The sequence below is a fragment of the Macaca mulatta genome, chromosome 3 (genome assembly GCF_049350105.2).
Source record: "Macaca mulatta isolate MMU2019108-1 chromosome 3, T2T-MMU8v2.0, whole genome shotgun sequence".
Lineage (NCBI taxonomy): Eukaryota > Metazoa > Chordata > Mammalia > Primates > Cercopithecidae > Macaca > Macaca mulatta.
This window is the reverse complement of record NC_133408.1, coordinates 14,094,332-14,112,974: the sequence shown is the minus strand read 5'-3', so window position 1 is coordinate 14,112,974 and position 18,643 is coordinate 14,094,332. Positions and strand designations below refer to the sequence as shown.

The 18,643-nt window shown below is 48.6% G+C and overlaps 1 protein-coding gene across 3 annotated transcripts in view; it reads left to right on the top strand.

Moving 5' to 3' along the window:
- Positions 1–18,643, top strand: part of IL10RB (interleukin 10 receptor subunit beta) — a 33,430-nt gene that overhangs the window by 11,795 nt on the left and 2,992 nt on the right. For 2 of the 3 annotated variants that reach the window (XM_015133000.3, XM_028845357.2), the window contains 3 exons: positions 1,422–1,588; positions 4,760–4,907; positions 9,986–10,143. In XM_015133000.3, the coding sequence (XP_014988486.2) occupies positions 1,422–1,588; positions 4,760–4,907; positions 9,986–10,143 (473 nt within the window). Of the gene's footprint in view, positions 1–1,421; positions 1,589–4,759; positions 4,908–9,439; positions 9,533–9,985; positions 10,144–18,643 lie in introns of all 3 variants that reach the window. The other variant, XM_028845356.2, reaches the window with a different exon arrangement.

Sequence of the window (18,643 nt, the reverse complement as noted above, 5' to 3'; positions counted from 1 at the left end):
AAGCTCTTGTATCTGTGCTCTTAGCAACTACTACCCAATATTGGAGATTTGCTTCTTGAAGTCTATACATTTTAGTTATAGGAAAGTGCTTCCAGCCATCATGCATAACCTATTTATACTTGCTTTGGCAAAGTTTTCCAACAAGTTTTCTTGTCTGGTTTTCAGACGAGTACTTTAGAATGGTAGAAGCAGGTCCATTAACAGCCCTGAAAAAGTAACAGCAACCAAAGAAGAATACAGAACATAACTCAAACACCATGATTGCCCGGAACCACTTATGAACCATTCTATAGTTATTATTGAGCACATCTGTGTAACAGCTGCATTCGGAGCACTGAAGCTACAACAATGAACGAGACAAAATCCTTGTCCTCATGGAGCATATATGTGCTAATCAGGAATACAGATGATAAATAAATAGATACATATTATATGATAGGTAGTGACTGTGGTTCTCAAGAAGACTGAAGCAAGGTAATAGGACAGAAAGTAATGGGAGCTGCACTTCTGCATAGAATGGTAAGATCCAGTTTCTCTGAGGAAATAGCATTTGAACAAAGACCCAAACGAAGTGAAGGAGCCAGCCACATGAATATCTAGTAAAAGTGCATTCAGGGCTGGGCGAGGTGGCTCAAGCCTGTAATCCCAGCACTTTGGGAGGCCGGGACAGGCGAATCACGAGGTCAGGAGATCGAGACCATCTTGGCTAACACAGTGAAACCCCGTCTTTACTAAAAAAAATACAAAAAACTAGCCGGGTGTGATGGCGGGCGCCTGTAGTCCCAGCTACTCGGGAGGCTGAGGCAGGAGAATGGCGTGAACCTGGAAGGCAGAGCTTGCAGTGAGCTGAGATCCGGCCACTGCACTCCAGCCTGGGCAACAGAGCAAGACTCCGTCTCAAAAAAAAAAAAAAAAAAAGAGCATTCAGAAGGGAAACAGCTTTAGACTTTGTTGGAAATATATATGGTTAATTGTATATGTTAAACATGTAAAGGTGGCCACTAAAAATAATAGAGATGCCATCTGTAGCTTCCATCCTAACAAAGAAAATAAAATTTAAGCCAACAAAAAGCAGGAAAAAGAGAGAGGAGGAGAAGACACCAAAAACATAAAATAGAAATGTAAAAAGAAATTATTATAGAAAATACAAAATAATACAGCTGGAATAATTCCAAATGTATCAGAAACCACAATAAACATAAGTGGACTAAACTTCATTAATAAAGACAAAGATTATCAGATTTTTTTAAAAGCAACTAAATCCAACTATCCTCCTTAGCCATGTCAATCAATGTCATGACAATGGTATATCAAAGCAGTGTACTTCCATGGACTAATTGTTCTGCATGGTTATGAAAAATTAATATTGAAGTTTTTAAAATGTGGTTTTTGATTGTCATTTTGCTTGTTCTTATGCTTAGCCATTATTGGACCCCCTGGAATGCAAGTAGAAGTACTTGCTGATTCTTTACATATGCGTTTCTTAGCCCCTAAAATTGAAAATGAATACGAAACTTGGACTATGAAGAATGTGTATAATTCATGGACTTATAATGTGCAATATTGGAAAAATGGTACTGATGAAAAGGTAAGCTTGGCTAATTGCATTTCAGAGATAGTAGGCTTTCATGTTCTTTGCAGAATCTTGCAAGGTAGCAGCACCTTATGGACTGGTCCTCTGTAAACCAAGAGCTTCCCAGACTAAGGGGTCTCTGGCTCAAGCTTCCCAGACTCCCAAGGGATATGTGTAGAGCAGACTTTCAGGACAAAGTCTGCACAGTGACAGCAGACCTTTCCCTCCCTGAAGGGCAGTTGCAGGGGAAGGCACAGTTGAATCAGAGTTGGCTGAGGAAACTTGGAGCTGGGTGAATTAGGTGATCAGCAAATTGACAACTGTCTCATGACATCAAACCCTGTGTCCCACACACACCACAAATCAGGGACGTTCATGGTCAAGACAGCCCCTTGTTGCTCTATTCTTCAGGGGACAATTCCTTTAAAAACATGGGCTTGGAGTCAAAAGATCTGATCGGAATATCACCCCTGCCACCATGTGCCATTGGTCACATTCTTGACCCCAGCCTCCTCAAGTATGCAAAATGGGCACAGTAACTTACTTTATTAATAAAACAAGGATAATCACCTACTTCATAAGATTGTTGGGGAATTTAATGAAATAATAGAAAATATAAACTCATCCCATTGCCTAGAATGATGTATATATGGTCAGTACATCAGTGCGTGAGGTTTCCTTCCTCTTTGCTAGACATGTTAAGGTAATTTTTATTCATCCTTGGTCAAGGTTTATTCTGGTACCTAATGCTTCTGAGCTGAGTGCCATTCATGGTCCTAAACTGATATATATGGTTATATATGTCATATTACATATAGGTTCTCTCTTCCACATTAAATGTTGATTTTACCACTTAATTCTCAAAGTGGGAAGAAGGGATCACCCATGTTTATTATCTTAGGAATGATGTAAATTTATATACACAACACTGCATAGCCCAAAAAATCTCAAGTTAATTTTTTTCCCCAAAAAATGTTCCATTAAATGATGCAGTTTCTTAGTCCATTCCTGCTGCCACAACAAAATACCACAGACTGGGTAACTTATAAACAATAGAAATTTATTTCTCACAGTTCTGCAGGCTGGGAAGTCCAAGATCAAGGCACCAGCAGATTCGGTGTCTGGTGAGCACCGGTGTGCTCTGCCTTCTAGATGGTGGAAGGCAAAGGGCAAGGATGTAAACAGCTCCCTTGCTGCTCTCTTCTAAGGTCACCAATGGCATTCAGGAAGGCTCTGCCCTCATTATTTAATCACTTCCGAAAGCCTCCACCTCTGAGTCCTATCATATTGACAGTTACGTTTCATATGAATTCTGATACTCACAATCACTGATCAAATGCAGGCATCTCTGCTAAGCCCTAGGGTATAAAGATAAGAGCAGATCCCGCCCGTCCGGGAGCTAGCAACAGACCTCAATTAAGGATCTGGTTTCACAGTAAGCAGGGTCAGGTGGCTCCTGAGGCAATGTGAATGCAAACTCCACTTACTGTTTAGCTTTTTTTCTCACACATGCCCACAACACGGGCAGCTGGTTACATATTTGTCCTCTCCCTTTGGCCAGATGTGTGGCAGCCTTCAGTGTGACTTACTGAGTGTGGAAAGGCTGCCTGCTGCACTGCTACTCTCACAGGTGCCTGTCATGCCACCAATACAGGTTTTTTTTTGGGGGGGAGGGGGTTTGAGGTGGAGTCACACTCTGTCATTGCCCAGGTTGGAAAGCAGTGGTGCAATCTCAGCTCACTGCAACCTCCGCCTCCTGGGTTCAAGCGATTCTCCTGCCTCAGCCTCCCAAGTAGCTGCGATTACAGGTACCTGCCACCACACCCGGCTAATTTTTGTATCAATACAGGCTTATATGGTTCCCCTCTAGAATGCAGAGATTCCTGAGGCGGTGCCAGACTAGGTCCCTAAACTCACAGCATGAAGCGCTTTTGGGAATTCTTTCTTCCTGTTGGGAGAAAGTGAGAAGATAAAACCAGAAGTTGCCCAGATGTGAAAGGGCAGGAAAAGCCCCAGTGGGGTGGCATACTGCTATGCCACCACCTTACCTGCTTGCCTCTGAGTTTAATCTTTGAAAAAAATTCGCATTGTAAGGTTTGAGAGGCACTGGACTTCTGGGACTGCAAGTCGCCATTTTTTTCAGTTGTTGCTTTGATTTGCTTTTGTCTTTTAATTTACTTATTAGAAGTTAAACCATTTTCTTCATATATTCCATGAGTCTAATCCAATTATTGACCTCCATGGGCTTAGCTCCTCATGCAATGAAGGAATATAGGCATGCTGTCAACAACCCCAACCCCAAAAGAGAAATAACCAATTGCAGCTGAGTGCGGTGGCTCACACCTGTAATCCCAGCACTTTGGGAGGCCAAAGTGGGCAGGTCACCTGAGGTCAGGCGTTCAAGACAAGCCTGGCCAACATGGCAAAACCCCATCTTTACAAAAATACAAAAAAAAAAAAATAGCTGGGTGTGGTGGTGAGCACCTGTATTCTCAGCCTACTTGGGAGGCTGGGGCAGGAGAATTGCTTGAGCCTGGGTGCAGAGGTTGCAGTGAGCCACGATAGCGCCACTGCACTCCAGCCTGGATGACAAGAGTGAAACTCTGTCTCAAAAAATAATAATAATAATATTTAAAAGACTGGTTTATCTTATTTATTTATTTATTTATTTATTTATTTATTTATTTCTGAGACAGAGTCTCGCTCTGTTACCCAGACTGGAGTGCAGTGTGGCATGATCCTGGCTCACTGCAACTTCCACCTCCCAAGTTCAAGCAATTCTCGTACGCCACCATGCCCAGATAATTTTTTGCATCTTTAGTAGAGATGGGGTTTTGCCATGCTGGCTAGGCTGGTCTTAAACTCCTCTGTCTCCCAAAGTGCTGTGATTACAGGCATGAGCCAACACACCCGGCCTGCTTTATCTTTTTTAAAAAAGAAGTGATGGCTTGTGTGTCATTTAAGCTAGAGAATTCAGGAACCGAGATGGTTTGTGGGCATCACCGTCAGTCCTTGATGTACCCTTGAGTGGCCTCAGGGTCCCTAAACTGAGAGGAGTACCTGCTACCTGCTCCTTCCTATTTTAAGTCTAAAACAGCTATTATAACTGGTAAATGTGAAAAAGAAAAAAAAAAGTGGTGTCCGTTCACTGCTTAGTCATGTTCTTATTTTTGTCTCCATTACTAGTTTCAAATTACTCCTCAGTATGACTTTGAGGTCCTCAGAAACCTGGAGCCATGGACAACTTATTGTGTTCAAGTTCAAGGGTTTCTTCCTGATCGGAACAAAACTGGGGAATGGAGTGAGCCTGTCTGTGAGAAAACAACCAGTGATGGTGAGTCCTGAGATGTGCCTCCGCTAAGCATCCTAAGCAGCTTTGTAGACACCTGCCCTAGACATGATTGCATCCAACTGAAACGCCAGCTCAGTTCAGAAATCTATCACCCTGACATTGTCTCTCAGCCCTGACTCATCAGCTTCATGCTGGGAAGGAGACCACGCCCGCTTCTGAGGCAGCTCATCCACTCAGATCAAAGGAGTTGCTAGAAACCTTTTCCGTCCCGTGGAGCGAGGTCTGCCTCCATGGGCCCTCCTTGGCAGTACTTATTCTGCCATCCCGGGCTCCCTAAAGCAAGGCCCATCAGTCCTCCCAAGACCACCAACAGAGCTCGAGCCCTGTCACATACCCCAGAGCTCTTTCCTTCCCAGGAGGCACATCTCCAGCCCCTGCCGACACACATACCCCAGAGCTCTTTCCTTCCCAGGAGGCACATCTCCAGCCCCTGCCGACACGTGATGGGAAGCAAGTGTCAGGAAATCTGACCACCATCCTCAGCCAGTGCTGCCTGATTCAGGGCCCCTTGTTTGCAGGGAACCAGGACGTCAGCACAGTCCTTCACACCATATGGACCACTTCTAGCCTGGGGGAAGGAACGGGAGAAGGAAAGAGAGAAGGTTCCCATGGGCCTAAACACAGAATATTTATGTGCAGACACATTGCAGTTGCATGTTGGTGAAAACTGTGGCCCGGGTGTCTGCATACAAACAGCAGGCCTTCTTATAATTTAAAGATGTTGGTGAAGGGTTCAGCAAGCTCGGACAATGGACGGATGAAACATGGCATGCAGCATGCAGTTTGATAAAAAAGAAAAACATGTCTGCCGGACGTGGTGGCTCACGCCTGTAATCCCAACACTTTGAGAGGCCGAGGCAGGCGGATCACCTGAGGTCAGGAGTTCGAGACCAGCCTGGCCAACATGGCAAAACCCCATCTCTACTAAAAATGCAAAAATTAGCTGGGTGTGGTGGCATACACCTGTAATCCCAGCTACTTGGGAGGCTGAGGCAGGCAAATTGTTTGAATCCAGGAAGTGGAGGCTGCAGTGAGCTGAGATCGTGCCACTGCACTCCAGCCTAAGCAACAAGAGTGAGACCCTGCCTCAAAAAAAAAAAAAAAAAACCATTTCAAATACCTTGCAAATACCAATAATTACCCATGAACTGACAAAATCCAAACATTTTACAAAACAAAAGGAAAAATATGAGCCATTGAAAACCTGCTTTCATCAAACACCATTTTCATTTTTTCTTAAAACACACCTATCCCATTTAAATCCCACAAGTTTTCAATGAGAGCGTTGGAAGGATCTTCTCCCATTTTACAAACTAGAACATGAGGTTCAGAGAGTGATATAGTTTGGATGTTGCCCTCATCCAGATCTCATGTTGAAATGTAATCCCCAGTGCTGGAGGTGGCGCCTGGTAGGAGGTGATTGGATCATGGGGGCCTATTTCTCATGAATGGCTTAGCACCATCCTCTTGGTGCTGTCCTCATGATAGTGAGTGACTTCCTGTGAGATCTGGTGGTTTAAAAGTATGTGCCAGGGCCGGGCGCGGTGGCTCAAGCCTGTAATCCCAGCACTTTGGGAGGCCGAGACGGGCGGATCACGAGGTCAGGAGATCGAGACCATCCTGGCTAACACAGTGAAACCCCGTCTCTACTAAAAAATACGAAAAACTAGCTGGGCGAGGTGGCGGGCGCCTGTAGTCCCACAGCTACTCGGGAGGCTGAGGCAGGAGAATGGCGTAAACCCGGGAGGCGGAGCTTGCAGTGAGCCGAGATCGCGCCACTGCACTCCAGCCTGGGTGACAGAGCCAGACTCCGTCTCAAAAAAAAAATAAAAAAATAAAAGTATGTGCCATCTTGCTGTCTCTTGCCCCCGCTTAGCTTTCCACCATGATTGGGAACTTCCAGAGGCTTCCCCAGAAACAGATCCTGCTATGCTTCCTGTACAGCCTGCAGAATCATGAGCTAATTAAACCTCTTTTCTTTATAAATTACCCAGTTTTAGTTATTTGTTTGTTTATTTGTTTTTTGGATGGAGTCTCAGTCTGTTGCCTAGGCTGGAGTGCAGTGGCACGATCTCGGCACAACCTCCGCCTCCTGGGTTCAAGCAATTCTACTGCCTCAGCCTCCTGAGTAGCTGGGATTATAGGCGCCCACCACGATGCCCAGCTAATTTTTGTATTTTTAGTTGGGAATGGGGTTTCGCCATGTTGGCCAGGCTGGTCTCGAACTCCTGACCTCAAGTGATCCACCCACTTCAGCCTCCCAAAATGCTGGGGTTACAGGCATGAGCCACCATGCCCAGTCATCCAGTTTTAATTATTTCTTTATAGCAGTGCAAAAACAGCCTGAAACAGGGAGGTTAAGTAACTTGCCCAAATGCTAGTAAATGAAAAGGATAAACCAGAACACAGGCTCATCTAAGCCCAGGTTATTTATGTCCCCTGTAACTTACTACCTATAGATTAATTCCAGAGGTGAACTGAGGCACCGTGTCTCTGGATAAAGCAGGAAGGAGTGGTCTGCCTCATGGCATGGTCGGATGGATCTGAAACAAGTTAGAGAACTTTACAGAGGGTGTAGATTGGTAGATTCTCCCACAGTTCACAACCCGTGCAGAGCAGGGTCCTCTCTCCTTCCCCTTCTGGAACTCTCCATCTGGGGTGAGGAACAAAAGCATTCCTCGAATCATGTCACCGTCACCCAGATGTGTCCTTGTCTAAGATGCTAAGATGCCCCAGTCTGAGACACCAGGAGACCCAAGCACTGCCTCAGAGGTTCATTACTCAAAATAAAATGACAGGGCGGGGCCCACGGATCCCTGTTTGAATGAGTCTCCGGGCGCCAAATGAGAGAACTACTGAAGTATTAATGGAAGGATGGATGGATGAGTAGGAACATGGAACTTCCGCAAGACCTGGGATGTCACATCCCCAGGAGACCTCACGTGTTCAGCTGTGGTGCGGACTGGGGCTGCTGTACAGCCCTGTGATCACCAAGAGCAGACTCACATGTTTGAGTTGAACATGCTGGAAGTGTGGGCCAGAAGGCACTGCTTCTGAACGTTTAAGGAGTGTCCACTGTGAGCCACGCACTGTGACAAGCACCACGTGGTGCCGGCAGATGACTGCACTTGCTGTAGCTCCAGGGTCATTGCTCTTTCAGGGCTCTTTGATGCCCGTGTCCCTTTAAAATGACATGCTCTTCACAGGCAGTGTTTGTTCTCTTGGCCCCTCTCAGAGCCAAATGCTCTGCTCATGAGGGCGGTGCTGGTTGGCAGGGGATGGGCACACAGAGATCAGGTGGCCAGGGCATCTGGAGGAGGGACCTGGGGCCAAACAAGGGGAGCTGGGACCACGAGCAACCCAGGTGACATCCTGGACTCTGTCAAAGATAAGCAAAGCAGGATGCTGGTGAAAGCGGTCAAAACATTTTATCCCGTAATGACTGGAGTAGGGAAAAGGGCCAAGTTCCATTTACTCAGAGGTGTTTTAAAGGGAGAACGAGGTCCGGGCGTGGTGGCTTATGCCTGTAATCCCAGCACTTTGGGAGGCTAAGGCAGGAGGATTGCTTGAGCCCAGGAGTTCAAGACCAGCCTGGCCAACATAGTGGAACCCCCATCTCTATAAAATATTTTAAAAATTAGCTGGGCATGGTGACACATATCTGTAGTCCCAGCTACCCAGGAGGCTGAGGTGGGAGGATCACTTGAGCCCTGGAGGTCAAGGCTGCAGTGAGCCATGTTCGCACTACTGCACTCCAACCTGGACGACAGAACAAGACTCTATCTCAAAAATGAAAATCAATAAAAGGAGAATGAGGGAGTAGAAGGAAAGAGTGCGTGGGGAGTTGAGCAGAATCAGGGAAGTGAAAAAACTTGTAAATCAGCTGAGGGGGTGGGTCAGTGCCGTGAGGCCCTGTGTGTGTGTGAACCGAGGCTGGGTTTATCAAGGCTGGGCTTCTACCCTCCCACAGAGACAGGGAGACAGAGGCCCTGTCCTTCCTGCTGACTTCAAAAGAATGGCTCTCAGATCGTGCAGAAAAATATCCCCGGGTTGTGGGAGATACGTATAAGTCTCAAAGGGACAGAGGAAGGATTCGCCACTGTAAGCCCTTTTGAATAAATGCTCTCTGAAAGAGAGGTCAAGGCCTCTCCTCGGGAGCTGGGAAGAACAAACAGTCAGTTCCTTAGGCAGCCTTGGATTTTTCCAGACAGGAATTCAAGGGGGTTGGATCATCCCAGGTATGTGGCCTTGGCCTGCTGAAAGCTATGCTGGGGTTTGGCCAAGTCTCTTAGTGCAGGGGTTCATTTGCTTGTTTTGGCTTTGGTTTTGGTTTTTGAGGCAGGGTTTCACTCTGTCGCCCAGGTTGGAGTGCAGTGGTACAATCATAGCTCACTGTCACAGCCTCGACCTCCCAGGCTCAAGCGACCCTCCCACCGCAGCCTTTCAAATCGCTGGGACTACAGGTGTGTGCCATCATACCCAGCTAATTTTTTTAAAAACTTATTTTGTTGTAGAGAAGCGGTCTCACTATGTTGCCCAGACTGGTCTCAAACTCCTGGGCTCAAGCGATCCTCCCGCCTCGGCCTCCCAGAGTCCTGGGATTACAGGTATGAGCCACCACACCTGGCCTAGTGCAGGGGTTCGGATAGAGTTGTTCATTCAGAGAGTTTCTGTCTTTCTCAATATAGAATGAGATGGAGCCTGTGTTTAACTCAGGCTCACGTGTCCAGGGGAGTCTCACTTGCTCCATCAAGGCAGAAGTGGTATATCCAGAGGCCCGTGGCTACACTGCCAGTAGGTACAGTGGATCAGAATTCTTGCTTGTTATTCTTTTGATGTATATCAGCAATAATTCCAGACACTAAACTTTGGAGAAGATAGGAAAAGGGTGAAACTCTTCGAAAACCTCTGGGTCCTCGAACCAGTTGCTGTGTTTCTGAGACATCTCCCAAGATGAACATACAGGCTCTGTTTTCAGGGATTGTGATGGTTAAAATGCTCTTGGGATCACCGTGACCCAACCTGTGACAAGAATGTAACATACCCATTATCCCTGGCAGAGACGGTCCCCTCCTGGATGGTGGCCATCATCCTCATGGCCTCGGTCTTCGTGGTCTGCCTGGCACTCCTTGGCTGCTTCGCCTTGCTGTGGTGCATTTATAAGAAGACAAAGTACACCTTCTCCCCTGGGAATTCTCTTCCACAGCACCTGAAAGAGGTAAGTAGGGTGGAGAGAGATGCAGATTCAAAAACCTGGATTGGAAAGAGCTTTCCTTTCAAGTTAGGGCTGCCCAATTCCAGACAACATGTTTTCCAGGAGAACACACACACACACACACACACACACGTCTTTGTGTGCTTCTCCATTCTCTTGTAACCATTTCAGGGAAGTCTGAAGTCAAGGAACAGCCCCGAGGAAAGGGGCGCAGCTTTGTCCAGTAGCCCTCCATACACCCTAGGGTGTCGCTCCTTCTCCAGCCTTCCCTGCCCAAAGCCCCAGGTCCCTGGGGAGCAAAGGTGATGGTTCTAGGGCAGGAGAGGAAAAAGCAGCGCCTAGTGTGGAAAAAAGAAAACTCGAGGCTAAATGCCAGCAAATCGCCAGAGGGAGAGAATGGGAGGAAGGAAAGGCACATTTCCAGTTTTAGAATATGCAAGAGTGATTGAAACTCTGGGTAGTGTTTCCTGGTCTTTAAGAAGGCTATTTTTAAAAGGGTTAGGAGAAGAAACAATGCAACTGGCTAATGATAACAGGACTGAAGAAGCCCTAAGAAATGAAACTCTGGATAGTCACTGACACTTGAAAATGAGAAGATGCCAAGCCCAGACCCAAAGGAACTCTCTTTGGTCCCATTTCCCAGGAAGCAGACTCTGAGATAGAGATTTGCTTTCAAAAGGCTGAATGGGGAACATCCTTGGGAATAATACTCTAAGGGAGTGAAGGTAGCCAGATGAGGCAGAGAGAGGTTGAACTGTCACACAGCCACAACAGAGGCCTCAGCCAATCCCATGTGACCTCTCGAGTGGGGGTGGCCCCTTAGAGATGTCCTAAGCTGAGGCAAGAGGGATGGGCATGTGAACTCCACAATGGCCATGCCCTGGATGTGGGCTACTCCCAGGAAGGGGCCCTGAGCTGGGGTGAGGGGTGAGACAGCAGCAGACAGGAGCTAGGAGCACGAGTACCTCCTTCCTGAAGGTACCACAGCATCCATTACAGTCACCCCTGGGACCACTTGGATAAACTGGAAGCAGCTCCTCCAGGATCTGAGTTGATCTCATTTCCTGGGGAAGGTTAGAGGAGGAAGATGAGTGGAATGCACTCCAGCCCCCATTGCTGCTGCTAGTCTCAGGACCACAAAAGAACGCTTGTGGGTTGGCCTGTTCCTCTGCCGGCCCTGAGGGTCCGCTCTCCTCTCCCGGGAGGAGCCTGTGCTGTAGGGGCTGCTGACTTGATTGGGTGTCCCAGCCTTCATCCCGGAGAGGACTGAGCCTCCGGTTCCCAGGCCCATCTCAGGCAATGGCCTGCCCCTGCACTTGTCAACTTGCTGTCAAAATCGGGCAGGGGAGTCCCAGGAAGTGCCCAGTGACTCTGGCGGGTGCCCACTGTGATACAGTGGTGACTTCTCTTCTTGCCTGCCAGTCTCTTGGCCTGAGGAGGTGGCTTAAAGTTTATCGGCCCTTGTTTCGTGTCCTCTGGTAGAAATGCTCCCACTCTGGGAACCTTTTAGACCAGGTATGGCAAACTTTTTCTTAAAGGGCCAGGTAAAAAATATTTTAGAAGGCCAGGCACAGTGGCTCATGCCTGTAAGCCTAGCACTTTGGGAGGCCGAGGCGGGTGGATCACCTAAGATCAGGAGATGGAGACCATCCTGGCTAACATGGTGAAACCCCATCTTTACTGAAAATACAAAAAATTAGCCGGGCACAGTGGCGGGCACCTGTAGTCCCAGCTACTCGGGAGGCTGAGGCAGGAGAATTGCGTGAACCAGGGAGGCAGAGCTGGCAGTGAGCTGAGATTGCACCACTGCACTCCAGCCTGGGCGACAGAGCGAGACTCCGTCTCAAAAAAAAACAAAAACAAAAATACAAAAATTAGCCAAGCATGGTGGTGCATGCCTATAATCCCAGCTACTCGGGGGACTGAGGCAGGAGAATCGCTTGAACTCAGGAGGTGAAAGTTGCAGTGAACCCTCACGCCACTGCACTCCACCCTGAGCAACAGAGCAAGACTCTGTCTCAAAATTTAAAATTTTTAAAAATTTATATATATATTTTAGGTTCTGTTGGCAAGAAATAAAAATCAAAGTTATAGATTCACTTATATAACCACTTAAATGTAATCGTTGAAAAATCCTCAAGCCGTATGAAAACACAAGTGATAGGCCAGATCTGCCTCATGGGCCTTCATTTGCTGGTCCTGCCCTAGACCCGCAGAGCCTCAAACCGCGAGGTCAGGGAGCAGCGGTTTCCCCAGTAGGTCACTGGGCATGAGGGTGAACAGGGCCACTCCTAGCCCCTGCTTGCTTCCGGACCCGGGCATTCCACCTGCTGGGGGCACAGCATCACGTGATGATTGTCGGTCCTGGGTGCGTGCCAGGTGCTGGAGGACAAGGCCCCGCTCTCAGCAGGTGTCACCTCGAAGCTGGCGCCTCCCCTGCCCTTTCAACAGGCTGCTCCGTTCTTCTTCCAGGCTGGCAGCTGCTGGGTGGTGCAGGGTGTGATATGACCGGGGGGTCCCGCCTTCACTGTCAGTGGGCCCATTGGTCTGGCACCATGTGATATGGCCCCTCTATTAGTTTGTCAGGGCTGCTGTAGCAAAGCAGCACTTGTTGCGCAGTTAAACAATGGGAATTGATTCTTTCACAGTTCTCGAGGCCAGATGTCCAAAGTCAAGGTATCACTAGGGTGGGTTCCTCGGAGGCTGTGAGGGAGGATCTGTCCCAGGCCTCTCCCCTAACCTCTCAGGGTTGCTGGCAATCTTTGGCGTTCCTTGGCTTCTGGAGGCACCACCCAGTCTCTGCCTTGATCTTCACACAGACTTCTCCCTATGTGAGTGTCTGTGTCCACATTGCCCCCTCTTTACACAGACACCAGTCACGGGGGAGGCTCACCCTACTCCACTGTAGCCTCATTCTAACTTAACTGATCCCCTCTGCAGCAACCCTATCTCCAAATACAGTCACATTCTGAAGTAGAGGGATTAGGACATACGAACTTCTTTTCTTTTTTTTTTTTGGAGACAGAGTCTCACTCTGTCACCCAGGCTAGAATGGAGTGGCATGATTTCGGCTCACTGCAATCTCCGCCTCCTGGGTTCAAGTGATTCTCCTGCCTCAGCCTCCCAAGTAGCTGGGATTACAGGCACCCACCACCACACCCAGTGAATTTTTGTGTTTTCAGTAGAGACAGGGTTTCACCATATTGGCCAGGCTGGTCTCAAAGTCCTGATCTCAAGTGATCTGCCGGCCCTGGCCTCCCAAAGTGCTGGGATTACAGGCGTGAGCCGCCGCACCTGGCCCAGGGCATATGAATTTTGTGGGAATAGAATTCAACCCCTAAAAGGATCCTCTACCAGGAGAGCAAACACCTGTGAGACCATAGTGGTCCTGACAGGCCCTGCAGGACACGAACAGCAAATCACTCCTAAACTAAAGGTCAGCTCCAGCCAGGATGCACCACTGCCCCTTCCAGAGTGGTGCGAGAGAGTCGGTGTCATCAGCTCGCTACCAGCTGGCTGGTTGGTCTCCTCGGGGGATGCCTTCATATCGGGGCTCAGCATTGATCTCTGTCGCAGGCAGGTTGGACATTCTGCAGCAGTGGTGGCCACCCAGCCATGGGAGTGGGAGCCCCTTCTCTCAGGCCCACGCGCAGCCTCCATCCCTGCCACCACGGCTGCTGTGTTCATGAGCCCTGTGCCACGTACAGGTGACCAGTGGCAGAGGCTGGCTGACATCCACTGGCTGTGTCATCATGTCTCCCTGGCCATCTGCTGTCTATGACACATGCTCTCAGTGGGAGTTAATGTGGGACGCAGAAATCGCCACGCTCCAGCTACTCCCTCAGGTCCATCCTTCTTCCCAGACGTCCTTGTCCCTAACTTTCCAGTCTTCCTTCCCCAGAGCCCCTGACCACCAGCCTCATCACTAACCCCTGCGTGGGATCCCACAGCTGGCCTGATCTTGGGCTGCTTTTCTTTCCACGTAAAGGGGATGACCAGACCTACGGCCCAAAGCTCGGCCCGTGGGGAGGCTTTCTCCCTGGTTGGGGCTGAAGTGCAGTAGCGGGCCACTTTCAGTGTGTGCCCACGTACCATGCTAACCTTGCCATGAAACCACGCCGGCCTTTCCTCCTTCTTCAGCTGGGCATAAGTACCCATCCCCCTTTGCAGTCATCATGTGAGCAGACACAGCCACTGTGCAACAGGGATAGAGGGCACAGGAGTCCCAGCCACCTGCATGTTGCCGACATGCACCCTCTGACCCCATCTCAGGGCCTGCTGGGTCTCAGGCCTCATGATGGTCGCTTCTGGGCAGCACGATCACCTCACGTCCCTGGTCAGAAGCTCTGTCTCTGTCAGGTCCCCATAGCGTCCCAAGAGCTGCTTTTTCAAACAGGGTATAATTATCTGCTACAGATGGCCCCGCCTGACCCCAGAACTCTCGTATCTATGTTGTGATTTTCCTCTTGGGATTTGCCAGAAACTCCACCCAGCATCTTTTCCCACCCCAGACACTTCAAGGATGTGCCAAGTCACACGTTCCCCGGGTTGGATTCGCAGGCTGTCCCTGGGGATAATGCACCAGTCCTGAGGTGTGCGTAGGGCTGCAGGCTCCACGGCCCATACCTTCTGCAGGGCCCTTTCCTGCCCTGGGCCCCTCAGCGCCGACAGCCTCCTGTGTCGTGTGACAAACATATTGGAGCAGTCAGTATTCCTGGGCGTGGAACGTGCTGCCTCCAGAGCCCTGAGGCCTCCACAGCACAATGCTTCCTTCCTAGTGGTGGGAGGGGCGAGACACAATAATTGATCCTTTAAAGAGGATGTGCTGGCACGCCCCACTGCAAGGGTCCCCTCAAATTTCACGGATGTGGCAGGTCCCTGAATCTCTACAGGGTGAGTTTCTCACCCTCTGCAGTGTGTGTGCCTCACCAATGCCTTGCCACTTCCTGCATGTCTGGTCCTATTAATGTATTGTTGTGATAGCTAATATCAGGCCCTTGTCCCCGCACCACCAGTCAGCTGATGCAGGCTGCCTCTGGGAAGGGCACAGAGCCTTGGCCGAGGCAACTGCCTTCTGGGAAGGGCACAGCCTAGAAAGAGACTCAGTTATGAGCCATTTCAGCCTCCAGTATTCCTGGAGGCTTGGGGAACAAGCACCTCCACCACAAAAGGGATCTGGGCAACAGAGCACTGCATCTACCCTCAATGAGAAGTGGGGCACAGGACCATAGGCAAGTGTTTCAGAGCGACTAGAACCCCCTACAAAGAGTGCCAGGCCGGGTATGGTGGCTCACACCTATAATCCCAGCATTTTGGGAGTCTGAGGCTGGCAGATCACTTGAGGTCTGAAGTTCGAGACCAGCCTGGCCAACATGGTGAAACGCTGTCTCTACCAAAAATACAAAAATTAGCCATGCCTGTAATTCCAGCTACTCAGGAGGCTGAGGCACAAGAATCGCCTGAACCTGGGAGGCCGAGGTTGCAGTGAGCAGAGATCACGCCACTGCACTCCAGCCTGGGCGACAGAGCAAGACTCGATCTAAAAAAAAAAAAAAAAAAAAAAAGTACCACAATGAACTAAGCACCACAATGAACTAAGAATCCTCTACGAGCTGTTGAGAAGCCACAGCTGCAGCAGGAAGAACAAAGAATGAGGGTGGGCCCTTTGTTTGGGTCAGAGGTTTTGTGTTAACTGAGAACCAAGAGGAAACAAAATTATTCACCTGCTATTTTTGCTTCTGGCTTCACCATCAAAGAAACTGGTCAGATAGGAAAGAACAGACAGAACGAACTGTAAAGGGACCTGCTGGCATGAGCTCTCACCTCCAAGGCTAGAAGACTTTGCAGACTTGACCGTGGAGCCAGCCCCTGTAAGAGCTGAGAAATCAGAGAAGGGAGTGGAGGGTGCTGGAGAGGGGTTCGGCAACTACGGAGCAGTTCAGGGTCCTCACATCACATCACGACTTTCTCCAGCTTGATTAATAAAGCATCGAATCTATTAACCAGGACCCAAAGGATCATTTAGAGTTTAGGGAGATTTGCTGGGGATGGAGACTTTGACTTAAAAAAGCACTAGGGAGGTTCATCCTACACTCATCTATTGAGCCAGCCACCAGTGTGTATGTGTGTGGGGGTGTGTGTGTGTGTGTGTCCAACCAGGAGACTCAGCTGATACTGCTTCCTTGAGATTCAATACACCTTCCTTTGATCTCTCCTGTCCCCATTATCCCAGGAAAATCCAGAGTAGCTTCCAGCCCATTCTCATTAGTCCACTGGATCCGAAGTTTAGAGGGGTTCCCCTTCCCTCCAGCCTCCTTCTTGGCCCAACAGAGGAGCACCCCACCACCCTCCATCAGCTGCTCAAAACCCACAAGGGAAAATCCCAACAGGTCCACGCCAGGAGGTAGTGCAGCCACCCTCAGGTTCCGTTAAGTCATATCAGAAGGCTGAGTGTAGAAATGACACTAAGAGGGGTTCCATCTGGAGGGGAGGGGTTCAAGATGCAAAGCTTTAGAGAAGGTTCTCCATCTAATGATGAAGATTAAGAGCACTGGTGAACCTAGGAAGATGAAGAATGGAGAGTGGGAAACCAGCAGAGATTTCAGGAAACATATAGGGGCATCTTCATTGTTCAAAGCACTGGAGAAACAAAGATTATCAGACTGTGGTCCCTGCCCTTTAGGAGCCCTGGTTACAGGTGACACAAACTGAGAAGAATTGGTGTCCATTAAAAGTGAGAAGGCAGCTCTGTCTGATAGAACATATTGCAAGCCATGTGTATTTTAGATTTGCTAGTAACCACATTTTTTAAAAGTCCAAAGATTGGGCTGGGCACAGTGGCTCACGCCTGTAATCCCAGCACTCTGGGAGGCCGAAGCAGGGGGATCATGAAGTCAGGAGATTGAGACCATCCTGGCTAACACTAGGAAACCCCATCTCTCCTAAAAATACAAAAAATTAGCCAGGTGAGGTGGTGGGTGCCTGTAGTCCCAGCTACTCGGGAGGCTGAGGCAGGAGAATGGCGTGAACCCGGAGGTGGAGCTTGCAGTGAGCCGAGATCACAGCACTGCACACCAGCCTGGACGACAGAGCGAGACTCCGTCTCAAAAAAAAAAAAAAAAAAAAAGATTGGCCAGGCACAGTGGCTCACACCTGTAACCCTGGCACTTTGGAAGGCTGAGACAGGTGGATCACATGAGATCAGGAGTTCAAGACCAGCCTGGCCAACATGGTGAAACCCCACCTCTACTAAAAATACAAAAATTAGCTGGGCATGGTGGCAGACACCTGTAGTCCCAGCTACTCAGGAGGCTGAGGCAGGAGAATCTCTGGAACCCGGGAGGAAAAGGTTTCAGTGAGCCAAAACTGTGCCACTGCACTCCAACCTGGGCGACAAAGCGAGACTCCATCTCAAAAAAAAAAAAAAATCCTCGTTTGTATAGCAGTGAGTATCCCCACCTGTAGAAAAAAAGATAATAATAATAAATAATAAATCAAAAGAGGCCAGATGCCGTGACTTATGCCTGTAATCCCAGCACTTTGGGAGGCTGAGGTGGTGGATTACTTGAGGTCAGGAGTTCGAGACTAGCCTGGCCAACATGGTGAAGCCCCCTTCTCTACTAAAATATAAAAATTAGCCAGGCATGGTCATGGGCACCTATAATCCCAGTTACCGGGGAGGCTGAGGCAGGAGAATCGCTTGAACCCAGGAGTCGGAGGTTGCAGTGAGCCGAGATCACACCACTGCACTCCAGCCTGGGCGACAGAGCAAGACTCCATTTCAAAAAAAAAAAGTCAAAAGAAACAGGTGAAATTAACATTAATAATATATTTTATATAAGCCAGTATATCTAAAATAGCATCATTTCAATAAGTGGTCAATATTTTTAAAAATGATTGAGATATTTTACATCCTATTTTTCATACAGTCTTTGAAATCTGGTATATAATTTCCACTTACAGCAACATATCGACTCAAACTAGCCATAGTTCAGGTGGTCGGTAGTGCTGAAATCCAGGGTCCTGTGGGATGCTGGGGAGCACCAGAGGGCCCCTAACTCAGCCAGAGGACACATGGGAGATTCTGTTTGTTATTCCAAGACACATTTATCCAGGGCCTGTGACATGCCTGCTTCCTAGAGGTGTGACAGCCTCACCACATCATGATCAGAATAAAAATATTCCCTCCTGGTTGAAAAGAGGAACTATTAGAAGGTGACATGTGATCACTTAGCAAATGAGTTGCGTATTTATTGTCAACGTATGTTTTTAATCGTGGCAGAATAGACATAAAATGTATCACCTTAATCCTCTTTAAGAGTACAATTCAGTGGCATTAAGCACATTCATCTGTCTGTGTAGCCATCACCACCATCCATCTCCAGACTTTTTTCATCTTTCAAAACCAAAGCTCTCTACCCATTAAACAGTAACTCCTTCTTCTCCCCACCCAAGGCCCCGGCAGCCACCACCACTCTGTGTGCCTCAATGAAATTGACTAGTC